This window comes from Mesocricetus auratus, unplaced genomic scaffold (genome assembly GCF_017639785.1).
Source record: "Mesocricetus auratus isolate SY011 unplaced genomic scaffold, BCM_Maur_2.0 Super-Scaffold_100027, whole genome shotgun sequence".
Taxonomy (NCBI): Eukaryota; Metazoa; Chordata; class Mammalia; order Rodentia; family Cricetidae; genus Mesocricetus; species Mesocricetus auratus.
Window position 1 is genome coordinate 1,821,055 of NW_024429208.1, and position 13,042 is coordinate 1,834,096.

The 13,042-nt window shown below is 51.1% G+C and overlaps 1 protein-coding gene across 2 annotated transcripts; it reads right to left on the minus strand.

Moving 5' to 3' along the window:
* Positions 1-2,036: 2,036 nt before the first annotated feature.
* LOC121132772 (H-2 class I histocompatibility antigen, Q10 alpha chain-like) lies at positions 2,037-6,641 on the minus strand. Of its 2 annotated transcripts, XM_040732453.1 has the most exons (8): positions 6,503-6,641; positions 6,028-6,297; positions 5,575-5,850; positions 3,677-3,952; positions 3,426-3,548; positions 3,220-3,252; positions 2,945-3,069; positions 2,037-2,878 (listed from the first exon to the last, which is right to left on the minus strand). In XM_040732453.1, the coding sequence occupies exons 1-8, from the start codon at positions 6,624-6,626 to the stop codon at positions 2,846-2,848; spliced, it is 1,260 nt and encodes a 419-aa protein (XP_040588387.1). In that variant the 5' UTR covers positions 6,627-6,641; the 3' UTR covers positions 2,037-2,845. The 2 variants fall into 2 exon arrangements, with proteins under 2 accessions (XP_040588387.1, XP_040588388.1); XM_040732454.1 differs by lacking the exon at positions 5,575-5,850.
* Between the last annotated feature and the right edge of the window lie 6,401 nt (positions 6,642-13,042).

Sequence of the window (13,042 nt, forward strand, 5' to 3'; positions counted from 1 at the left end):
GTGACGAGGGTGTGTACCAGCCCCTCCTCCTGATTGGAGCACCAGGAACCCATCCTGCTTGGGGAGGCCCCATTGTTAGAAGAGATGGACTTCAGAGTAGGGGACACACTGAGTTCCAACTACATCTTTTTTCCCTCAGTTCCAAGACCCTTTCACCCTCTTGGAAGGATGGAGGGAGGGAAAGAGAGAGAGAGAGAGAGAGAGAGAGAGAGAGAGAGAGAGAGAGAGAGAGAGGACCCACAGAGAGAGAGAGAGAGAGAGAGAGAGAGAGAGAGAGAGAGAGAGAGAGAGAGAGATAGCTTATGACGCTCTAGGGCCCACATCTAGGAACATCAATGACCTTGGGGACAGCACTCAGGACTGTCCCTGTGGTACTACTCTGCTCTAAAGAGTTGGACCCCTCCTGTGATTGGTCAGAGCTGAAGAGTGACATCAAGGGAGGGCGACAGGGATGGAGTCTTGTGACTGGTAGTGATGACCAATAGGATCCATCTGGCTTCTAGGTGAGTGAATGAGATGAATGGGACAAATATGACAGAGAATAAGTAATGAGGGGACATTAGAGAATCGAAGCAGTGTCATCTGCCACCACCATTCCAGACTGCAGTGGGAGGGCAGGAGTGGAGGGGACCCCACACCTCTGTCCTTTCTGACTCCCCACCTTGGGGAACACAGAGGGAGGTGCTCTTCTCTTGCTCAGTGACCTCAGCCCCTTCCTGGGAAGGCAGGGATGGCAGCAGGTGTCAGGGCTCCTGTGACTGAGCCTGGACAGTCTCCAGCCTTGTCTATAGGAGGAGAGGACACAGGGGCATGCTGGACGCAGAGTGTCAGACCCTAAGTTGTCTATTTTCCTTAGCCTGGGTCCCTGTGGAGCAGGGAGACCTTCACCTATAAGAGTTTTGCTGATAAATCTTCGGCATATATAAGGAGTTTGTGAAGCAGACCGGGTGAGTCGTAAGTGTAAGTTCACGTGTCAGTCCACTCATTCCTAGTCACTTCTCACATCACAGTCATCTGTCTGCATGTTCCCACACGGATTCATTAAATTACATCTATGAGTGAATTCTTGCCTGTATGTATTTGTATCGTGTGTCTATCTGGTGTCCACAGGGGCATTTGATGCTATGGAACAGGAGTTATGGATGGCTGTGAGTCACTGTGTAGGTGCTGGTGTCTGTACATGAGTTCTGAGCAAGAGCAGCCAGTGCTCTGAAACCCTGAGGCATCTCTTCAATCCCTGGATCATGTCTTTTAAACAAACACAAATCTAAAGTAGACTCAGCCTGTAAATCCTGGAGTCACCACTGGAGGCAGCAGCAGGGGACAGCACCTGGAGTAGGGGATGAAGTAGTTTCCATCTTTGGCATTCCCACGATCTATTTTTTAAACGATACATTAATCTTAGTCTACGAGACTTTTCTTGCCTGTCCATCTTTGCAGCAGGTTTCTATCTGGTGTACAGGGCTATTGGAAGCCAAGGAAGAGGAATTATGGATGGCTGTGAGCCACCATGTGTGTGGTGATATCTGATCCTGGTTCCTCTGCAAGAGCAGCAGGTGCTCTCAACCTCTAAGCCATCTCTTCAGCCCCTGGATCATGTCTGTAAATCCTGGAGTCACCACTAGAGGCAGCACCAGGAATCCCAGAGCCAGGGAGGGAGAAGGGACCTTGGGCAGAGCACAGATCTGAGATGAGACCCTGTGAATTCCTCCTGTCTGCCCATCTTATAACCCCAGGTTAGATTCTGAAAGATGGAAAGAAGGAGAGAACCTCCAGGGCGTGGCCCGGAAGGAGGCAGAAGCTCGGGAGACTGAAGTCCATGTGCTCAGCCCACAGCCTCCTGTGTGTAGGGGCCTAGTTGGGACCTGAAGGGATAAGGATGGAAAAACAACTCTTTTTTTTTTGGTTTTACAAGACAGGGTTTCTCTGTATTGTTTTGGAGGCTGTCGGTCCAGCCTGGTCTCAAACTCACAGAGATCCGCCTGCCTCTACCTCCCGAGTGCTGGGATTAAAGTTGTGCGCCACCACCACCCGGCTGGAAAAACAACTTTTAATGCTGTCACTCAGGAGGCACAAGGGATAAGGAAGCAGAGTCCACTTAAAGGAATATAAATGGGCCTAGTCCTCCATACAAACTAAAAAGTCAACAATAAAGAGCAAATATGGGGTAAAGAGGTATAGTCAGGTCAGTGCCCAGGTTGACCCGTCCTGGCTGTCCTGGATGCTCAAAATCCTGGGCCAGGACTCAGCTCTGACCATCCTATAGTCCCTGTGAGCACAGATCTCAGCATGTGGTTCTAAGTGATGAAGAGAACAGAGCCAGGAGGTGACAGAGCTGAGGAGTGACCATGTCACAGCCGACAGTGGACTGAGCTCCACCTGGGCACAGCCCTGTTCTCACTCAGCTTCTACAATCTCATCTTTTCACAGAAGACACACAGCCCACTGAACACAGATTCTGGGAGGTTCTCCACGCTGCCATTCATTTCTTCCACAACCTCTAAGTATCTCAATAATTAATTTAACAGATAATCAACCTGTCCAATCAAGGATGAGAACAATCAAGTTCAAATCAAGATCCTTATTTTCAGTGGGGATGTCAGAGGTGCAGCTCAGGGCAGCATGGAGATGAGAGGATGGAGATGTCCCCTCCCGTCTACTGGAACAGGAAAGTTGGCCATGGAAGGGCACACAGGCAGTGCAGGGACAGGATCCTGGTGTGCAGGACGGGGCTGGGCTGAGCTTCATATTGAGTCCAAAGGATCACAGGGAACATCAGACACCTTTGCTGAGAGTGAACTGAGGGGCCCTAGATGTCACAGGAGAGATCTGAACACAGTGACTGTCACTCCATCCATGCCTGGCAGCTGTCTTCACGCTACAGAACAAGAGTCATGAACAATCACTGTGAAACCAGCATCCCAACAACCCGCCACTCACTTACAGGTGATTCTGAGAGTCCCTGAAACCCAATCATGTCCATTTTGCTCCCCAACCCGAAATGACTTCCAAGAGTGTCACCTTCACAGTCTTGGAGAGACACATCAGAGCTCTGGGCACTGTCCCTGTCTAGGATTAAAAAATATATATCCATAGGAAGGTAAAAACAGGACCCCCAGCAGATTTTGCTGGAGAAGCTATTATGGATTTCCAGAGGCCCTCTAAACACTCAGGTTCACTCCATCGGGCTTCAGGGACAATCCTGCTCCCCACACTTACCTGCAGCTGGAGCATAGTTCCCTCCTTTTCCACCTGTGAGAAGAAAAGCCATGAGAGATCAGGGAGGAGCCCAACCCTAGGAAGTTTCCAGAACCTACAGAAGTCCCAGGTTAGAGACAGGAGCTGTGGGGTGCGGATGTGTTTCCATGAGCAGAGCACACATCTAAATGGGGATGGGAGGGAATTCGGACCCCGCCCTGTCCTACCTGCTTTTCCCTTCCTCTTCCTCACAACAGCCACAGCTCCAATTATCACAGCTCCAATGATCACAACTCCAAGGAGAACCCAAACAATGACTGGCATGATGGGGACAGTGGACTGAGGAGGCTCTGCGAAGGGAAGGACAGGAAGGGAAGGTGAGGGTCATGACCCCAGCTCTCAGCCCTGACTCTGCTCAGGCTCTGCAGACAGGCTCCATCTTTCCCTGACCCCAGCTCTGCACCCACTCCCTCCTTACCCCATCTCAGGGTGAGGGGCTCAGGCAGCCCCTCATGGTGCACATGGCATGTGTATTTCTGCTCCTCCCCAGAAGGCACCACCAGAGATGCCCACTTCTGGAAGGTTCCATCCCCAGAAGGTCTGGTCTCCACCAGCTCCATGTCCTGAGTCTGTTCCTCCTCCTCCCTCTGCCAGGTCAGGGTGATGTCAGCAGGGTAGAAGCCCAGGGCCCAGCACCTCATGGTGACATCACCTTTAGGTCCAGGATGATGGGTCACATGTGCCTTTGGGGGATCTGTGTGGAAGATTTAAGAAACCCCACAATAACAAGATTAACTGAAATTTGCTTAGACTAAGTTAAGTCAATGATGACACTGAACTATGTGTCTGAACACTTCTGACTGTCATCCCACTAGTGACCTGCAGGTGGAGCTGGTCCCCCTCATCACAGAACTGCACATTTTCCTGGGGGACCCAGAAGCTAAGAGGGAATCACATGACCCAGCAGGTCCCATGGTCTTCCTTATGTGATGTTCTATAGCATAAGTTAGGTGGGAAAACAATGGAAGAAGGGATGGAAAATAATTAATTTATATATCTGATTAAATTCATATCAAAATAAGAAATTAGGGGCACAGGCTACATAAAGCATTCTAACAACTACTGCTGCCACCATTGGAGGCAGAACCCCTGTGGCCATCTTGCTAACCAGCATAGCTGTCTTTCCAAGTGAACAGCCATCACCAAAGTGTGCGGCAGAAATGGGGTGAACCTCTGACACTGGGGCAGAGAAAATGACTCCCCAACCCCAGTCTCTGGGGGCCAAGATACAAGGTGTTGTCACCCAGGACCCCTGGAAGTTGCTGTGGAGCCCAGTGCAGCACTCACTGAGATACAGCGGTGCTCACAGGGGTGTGTGGATTTTCCCTGTCACTCCAGTCCTTCAGTTGCAGAAGACCCTGTCTCTGAGGAAGCTCAACTCCTAATTCACTGGGGCAACACTGAAACTTGTTGGGGCTGAGGGAGCTTAGTGGAGGGTTTGGATAGTTAATTCTGGCAGAAAATTCTCTAAGGTCATGGGACTCTTTCCTTTAAAGGGAACACTGAGTTGTCTAATTATCCAGTTAGCAGTCCCCCATGACACCTGTGGAGACTCATACAGATGATAATAAAAAGGGAGGGAAAAAAAAGCTGGGCATTGGTGGTGCACTCCTTTAATCCCAGCACTCGGGAGGCAGAGGCATGTGGATCTCTGTGAGTTCGAGGCCAGCCTGTTCTACTGGTCTACAGAGCGAGTTCCAGGACAGCATCCAAAGCAATACAGAGAAACCCTGTCTTGAAAAAAAATTGCAATTGAAAAAAGAAAGAAGGACAAAATTTAAAAACCCACATATTTTAGAGGTTTTTCAGGATACCCCATAAGTGCTCACATAATCATTCTGGAAGAGATAGAATTTGGGTGAGGGAGGGATGGAAACCTCACACATAGGAATCTGGCAGAATGTATTCTTTGATAAGTTCTAGGAACTGGGGAACCAGCCTAGGGCAGGGCGTCCTCCTCTCCCATCAGGTAAAGGAGACTCCGGTCCTGGTGTGTAAGGCTGACACACTCAGACACTGGGTGTGGGCAGAGAACCCGGCCTGGGAGAGGCCATGGCTGACCCAGTGCTGCAGACTGAAGGAGCCACTGCTGGGGATGTGGGCATCTTCTCTCCTCCCTCCTGAGACAGACCTGGAACCTTCCAGGGAGAAGGCTGAGCCCTGGGAGATCAGTGCAGTCCCTGCCAAGCTGGATCAGGAGCCCCAGGGATACTGTGTCCCTCAGAGACAGGGGCAGGACCCCAGCTGAGGTCTCTTCTTCCTGAGGACTCAGCCCAGCCCGAGGGCAGGGGGAGGAGTCGCCCTGGGCGCTTGCACCTGTGCACAGCAGCTGCTCCTTCCCCTTCTCCAGGTATCTGTGGAGCCACTGCATGCACATGCCCTCCAGGTAGGCCCTGTGTCTTTCTGCAACGTCAGCCTGCTCGAACTTGCGCCTGGTGATCTGCGCCACCGCATCGGCCGCTGTCCAAGTCCTCAGGTCCTCGTTCAGGGTCAGGTAGTCTTTGCCATCATAGGCATACTGAAGGTACCCACGAAGGAGGCGCCCGTCCGGCCCCATGTGACAGCCAGACATACGCTGAATGGTGTGAGAGCCTGGGGGGGTGGGGGTCCCGCGATCAGCCCCGCCCACCCGTGAACCCTCCAGGACAAAAGGGAAACCCGGTCCTGGTCCCTGCTTCCTCCTCCCGGACCTTGGACTTGGGACCCTGGGAGACTCTGGTCCACCCGTAGAGACGAGGTTGTCGTGACCTCCGACCCGGGGTCACTCACCGCCCTGGCTCTGGTTGTAGTAGCCAAGCAGGATCCTCAGGTTCACTCGGTAAATCTGCTCTGAGTCCTTGGCTTTCCGCGTCTCCCCGTCCCAATACTTCGGCCCCTCCCGCTCCATCCATGGCGCCCGCGGCTCCACCATCGGATTCTCTGAGTCGCTGTCGAAGCGCACGAACTCCGTGTCGTCCACGTAGCCTACTTCCATGAACCGGGGCTCCCCGAGGCCGGGCCGGGACACGATGGTGAGGAAATACCGCATGGAGTGCGAGCCTGGGAGCAGGCGCCTTGAGACCCCGACCTCCTCCAGGGACCCCGGGCAGGTGCGCGCGGGCCTGGAGGGGAGCGGGGCACAGGGCTCTGGACGCGGGAGGGGAAGGGGCGGGAGGGTCTGGCCGGGCGATGCGGGGACGCGGCTTCCCCGGTGCCGCCCCCGCCCTCCCCGCAGACGCCGTTTCCCTCCTGACCATGCACTCACCCGCGCGGGTCTGGGTCCGGGCCAGGGCTGCAGCCAGCAGCAGGAGCAGCGTGCGCGGCGCCATCGCCCCCATCTCGGATCTGGACATGCGAGTTTCTAGCGTGGACTTTATACCCGGTGCCATGGCGATGCTGTTTGTTTCTACGGGATCTTGATACCCAATGGGATGAGAACCGCGGAGTCATCATCAGTGTCAGGGCAGAAGGAGCTGACACAGGTCAGGAGCTGGAGAAGTGAAACTGGACAGGGGATCCATAGAGCTCGGCTTCCTCACCCAGCACCTCACTACCCGGTACCAAAACTTTGTCTGACCCTGTGCTGGGGACAGAGGGCCTTTGTCCCGGGGTCCCTGAGTCGCTCCTTGGGTCAGGATGGAACGCATGACGTTTGCGGTAAAACACAGGCAGCGTTAAAATGAATGTTTACAGAAACAAGTGCTGTCGCAGTCCCGGTGATTGCATGGGGCTGCTGTGGACGCCTGCGTGGGAGGTGGCTGCAATTTTTACAGCTCTGGTCAAGCCCTTTTGACACACTGTGTCATGCGTGACTCCGTGCAGGAAGGACACTCTACACTCCTCTGCTTTCACTTTCTACTTCAGTTATGTGTGGCTGGGGTTTGGAGACATCAATCACAATCCACAGAAACGAAAAAATTATAAATTTGATTTTTCTCCACACTACTGAACAGGGATGAAATCTAGAATCCCCAGTGTGTACCTCTGCCATGAGAATCACCCTCTGTCCAGTGTCCACACTGCACAGCCCTGATGAAACCAGATCCAGGGTCCCAGAAGCCTTTGACTTTCACCTCTCTCATCACTTCAGCTCATACAATGTGAGTGAAGATCAGAGAGAGAGAGAGAGAGAGAGAGAGAGAGAGAGAGAGAGAGAGTATGTAACTTCTACCACACTATCATCATTATTCAGCTTTATACTTAGTTACAGTTCCTCTCTCACTGGGGTTTATTCACTAAAGCAACTGTAGCATGGAAGTGTGTGGACACAGGGAAATGTGCAGTGTGGACAGGATCAGTGTCCTGCTGTATTCGGTCTCCACGGAGTCTCTTCCCAGTGGGGAAGGGGTTCCACTGTGCTGAGATGATGACCCAGGTGCACACAGACAATCTGAGGACTATGGAGTGAAGATCCGTGTAAGACACAACCACATGGAGCCACAGACCATCATCTGGAGTCTGAGTGTAAGCACAAGGCTGTGAAGACTGGATCCTGAGTGATGAGCAAAGTCTCTATTTACAGGGGAGATTCCCGAGCACCAGGCTTGGCAGTGTGAGCGCCCCCTGCAGGTGGACACAGGAGCCTGTTGTCTGTGGGAGTCTGTGTGGGGCTTGCAGGCCAGGGCCTCTGCTTTAGAGAGAAATCATCTCTCCCCTACATCCCGACCCGAGTGTTGTTGCCATTGTGTTCCTGGAAGCGACTTTTCTTCTGGAAGTTCCAGGTTTGACTTCTGGTGAGAAGGAAGAGGAAGGGTGTGGAGAGGACAAATTGTTTTGGGCTTTGGGTCTCTCCTGGTGTTTTTGTTTTGTTTTTCAGACATGGTCTGCCGCTCCACTGTGGCTGTCCTGAAACTTACTGTGTAGACCAGACAGACTTGCCTTGAACTCACAGAGATACACCTGTCTTTTAATCCCATGACCTGGGATTAAAGGTTTGTGTCACCACACCTGGCTTTAGTTACTTCTATGGCTGTGATAAGACACCATGGCCCCCACAAACTTTAAAAGGGACTTGTTTCACTTGGTCTTAAGTTTCCAGAGGGTTTGAGTCCATGGTGGCAGAGGAAAGGAATGGTGGCTGGAGCAGCTGAGAGCTCACATCTTGATCCACAAGCTTCAGAGACACTGGGAACAGTGGGAGTCTATTAAAACCTCAATGTCCAGCCAGTGACACACCTCCTCCAACAAGGCCACACCTCCCGATCCTCCCCACACAGTTCCATCACCTGGAGCTGAAGTGTCTGAACCTGTGAGCCTGTGTGTCCATTCTCATTCAAACATCCCAGCATTCAGTGTGGAGTGTGAGATGCCCTGCAGGGTTCTGCAGATGTGTGCATGTGATCTGTAGACAGACACCCTCACACAGGAGGACTCCACTGCATTAGGATCCCCCCTTTCTGCTGTCACCTCCTGCTCAGCCCTTCTCTGTCTCCTCAGGCCTCACCCCATCAGTGCCCAGCACCCCTCACTCGAGCTCTGCACTAAGCCTGTCTCTTCCTTTGCCTCCAGTTTCTGTGGTCAGCCATCTTGCTGTGAACCAGGCTGTGTGGTTTCCTTCTGTAAAATCTCCAATGGTGCTAGAGAGATGGCTCAGAGGTTGAGAGCACCTGTTCCTGTTGCAGAGGATCCAGGTTCAGTTCTCAGTACCTACATACGTGGTGTTGCACAACTATCTGAACCTTCCGTTCCAAGGAATCCAATGTCTGGTATACTTAAGTAATATATGAAGAAACAAATACACCTAATAAAAGTGAAACTAAAGCCGGCCGTTGGTGGCACACAGCTTTAATCCCAGCACTCCAGATGCAGGTGGATCTCTATGAGTTCGAGGCCAGCCTGGTCTACAGAGCAAATGCCCGGATAGGCTCCAATGCAATGCAGAGAAACCCAGTCTCAAAATAGATAAATAAAATTAAAACTAAGGAATACATTTTTCAAGTGCTCCAACAGCTCTCTCTCCTACAGATCTGGAGTGTGACACCCGGGGGGCTGAGGGCACAGGGCTGTGTGGTCAACATTGAACCATCAGCAAATGGAGCCAGAGCTGGATCAGAACAGGGACTGGTGACTGAAATAGACTGTGCTGAAATGAATGTTAGCAAAACAGTGTAAAACTAAAAACACAGGAAGATATCACTTTATGGACCTACTGTGCACAGTGGATCACAGCCTCACTCCAGGAAGAAGACACTGTGTGTGCTCCTCCTTGCACCTGAACTGTGTGCTAGTCTTTAATTGTTGCTAAACAAGAAACATTTTAGCCAGTCACTTATAACAGACCATGACATGCCCAACATCCAGAGAGCTCCTGCAGCCAGTGATGTCCCCTGTCCCCATCTTTCTCTTACTTCAGCCAGCCAGAGCCTCATGTTTTTAATGTGACAGAGAAGCCTCAGTGTCTAGGGCCATAGTTCAGCCTACCGAAGAAAGAGACGCAGGACTAAGTATGAACTCACAGAGGGTGAGGCTGAAGGGGGAGCCATGCCTGGCTGAGCTGCCTCACAAGCCCTGCCTACACTACTCCAAGGGTCTACGATGTCAGGCTGACCTGCCCTCATCAAAATTACAGCCAGATGGAACTCAACATTTTTTTTCACGTGTGAGAGGAGAACATCTTCATTGTTTTCCGGAAGGAGGAAGAGCCATGAAAACCAGGTACCGTGACCCTGAAAAAGGCTGGACCCCAAATCAGAAGATACGGGGAACCAAGGAATTCCCTTACCTAAAGAAGCCAAGGCCCATTAGAGAGGAAACATGGGCCTGGGACAATCAAAGGAGGGAGGCCAGGGCCAAACCAAGAAAATGAGTGTGCCCACACCAATCCTGACCCTGAAACAGCCCGGGCCCAAAGCAAGAAGAGATGTGGGCCTGGGCTAACCCCTGACCCTAAAGAAGCCTGAGCACAATTATCCAGAGAATTATGCCTGGGCCAGTCAAAACAAGAGGCCTGGGCCAGACCAAGAAAATGAGTGTGCCCAGGCCAATCCTGACCCTGAAATAGCCCGGGCCCAAAGCAAGAAGAGATGTGGGCCTGGGCTAACCCCTGACCCTTAAGAAGCTTGAGCACAATTATCCAGAGAATTTGGCCTTGGCCAGTCAAAAGAAGAGGCCTGGGCCAGACCAAGAAAATGAGTGTGCCCAGGCCAATCCTGACCCTGAAAGAGCCCGGGCCCAAAGAAGAAGAGATGTGGGCCTGGGCTAACCCCTGACCCTTAAGAAGCCTGAGCACAATTATCCAGAGAATTTGGCCTGGGCCAGTCAAAACAAGAGGCCTGGGCCAGACCAAGAAAATGAGTGTGCTCAGGCCAATCCTGACGCTGAAATGGCCCAGGCCCAAAGCAAGAAGAGATGTGGGCCTGGGCTAACCCCTAACCCTTAAGAAGCCTGAGCACAATTATCCAGAGAATTTGGCCTGGGACAGTCAAAAGAAGAGGCCTGGGCCAGACCAAGAAAATGAGTGTGCCCAGGCCAATCCTGACCCTGAAAAAGCCCGGGCCCAAAGCAAGAAGAGACATGGGCCTGGGCTAACCCCTGACCCTAAAGGAGCCTGAGCACAATTATCCAAAGAATTTGGCCTGGACCAGTCAAAAGAAGAGGCCTGGGCCAGACCAAGAAAATGAGTGTGCCCAGGTCAATCCTGACCCTGAAATAGCCCGGGCCCAAAGCAAGAAAAGATGTGGGCCTGGGCTAACCCCTGACCCTTAAGAAGCCTGAGCACAATTATCCAGAGAATTATGCCTGGGCCAGTCAAAAAAAGAGGCCTGGGCCAGACCAATAAAATGAGTGTGCCCAGGCCAATCCTGACCCTGAAAAAGCCCGGGCCCAAAGCAAGAAGAGACGTGGGCCTGGGCTAACCCCTGACCCTAAAGGAGCCTGGGCACAATTATCCAGAGAATTTGGCCTGGGCCAGTCAAAAGAAGAGGCCTGGGCCAGACCAAGAAAATGAGTGTGCCCAGGCCAATCCTGACCCTGAAATAGCCCGGGCCCAAAGCAAGAAGAGACGTGGGCCTGGGCTAACCCCTGACCCTTAAGAAGCCTGGGCACAATTATCCAGAGAATTATGCCTGGGCCAGTCAAAACAAGAGGCCTGGGCCAGACCAAGAAAATGAGTGTGCCCAGGCCAATCCTGACCCTGAAAAAGCCTGGGCCCAAAGCAAGAAGAGACGTGGGCCTGGGCTAACCCCTGACCCTATAGGAGCCTGAGCACAATTATCTGGAGAATTTGTCCTTGGCCAATCAAGAGAAAGTGGTCTGGGCCAGACCAAGAAAATGAGTGTGCCCAGGACATTCCTGATCCTAACAATGACGAAATTTTGGCACAAAAACTAATGTAATATCAGCACAGATTAATCCCCTCCCAAAGAAGCCTGAACCCACTGCCAATCTAAAGTTAAACAACACCGTGGTTGTACTTTGTACCATGAGGTTCTCTGAACAAGGCCTTAATTTCAGTTCTTATTTTACACCTAACCAAGACATCAGTGCACACTTGTCATGTATAGCCTTGGACTAACCCTCTATGCTTCCTATAATGATTGATATAAGTGACATTCTGAGTACCAGATGTGTGGCTCTCACACACACACTTCATTCAACCCAACATCTTCAACACGCTAAAAAGGATGACAACATTGCCATAAAGTGCCAAGGACTCACCTAAATAATCCAGTCACATGGATGCACCTTATCAAAAAGGGTGTTACAATGCACCCTGCACCTTATCTTGACTGACTTTTTTTAAAGAAAATTTCTCATACTCTAGCCATAGACTGCTCACCAAGAATCTTGGGCAAACCCAGAACTTGATCTGATTAACTGAAATCTGGATGCATTATCCCCTCCAAGAAGGGGAACTTGATAATGACTTGATTATTATACAGGTTCAAGGCCATAAGCAGACCTGAAAGGAAACTCAGTACCTCCTTGAACCCTTAGTAGACTGGACTAATATTAAATGGTGTGTGGACCACACCCTCTAGTCAACCCAGGACAAGATCCCACCACAAAGGAGGGAGTCTTTAAAGGGACAATATATCACCTTAATGACCTAAGGAAAAGGACATATCTATGACGCCGACCTGGTCTGAGGTCAGGCATTATCTCACTTCAAATATTTTTGGACAAACCATAGCTTCATTTGTGACCCAGATCAAACCTCACCTTAATGACCAAAGGAAATGGACATACCCATGACGAAAACCTGGTCTGAGGCCAGGCATTTTCTCACGTCAATTTATTTTGTTGGACAAATAGCCTCATTTGTGACCCAATCCATGCTATTGCACTTAGAAATTTGGACTCAACCACAACCATTCTTGCACTGATGATTGACATCACATCATAGACCATGAACTGTCATCAATGCTAATCTAGATTCTTCTTTGTGGTACCACTGTAGTTTGTGAGATGTACCTGCTATTACAACACATCCAACAAACAATCTCACAGCAGATGGATTAAGACCTCATTGCTCTCTAGTAATCTGAGCCTCACATAAACATCAAATAACAATAACACAGCTTGGGATCAAGGGTGTGTGGGCCGCACCCAGCAAATCCTCTGTGCCCAGGTCTTCCTGTATGAGGACTTTCAGAGAGCAAGGATAAAAAGCTGACTTGAAGTCTGACCTAGGCCACACCTACTGCTCCAAGAAGGTTGAACACACATTAACACCATGAGTGAGGTGTCTGAAGAATGGCATACTCTGAGTACCTTCTACTACCTGGGTCTAGCTTAAATGTTAGGGTATGTGGGCCGTACCCTCTCTCCATAGGACCCAGTGATACACTCACAGCAAGGGAGCAAG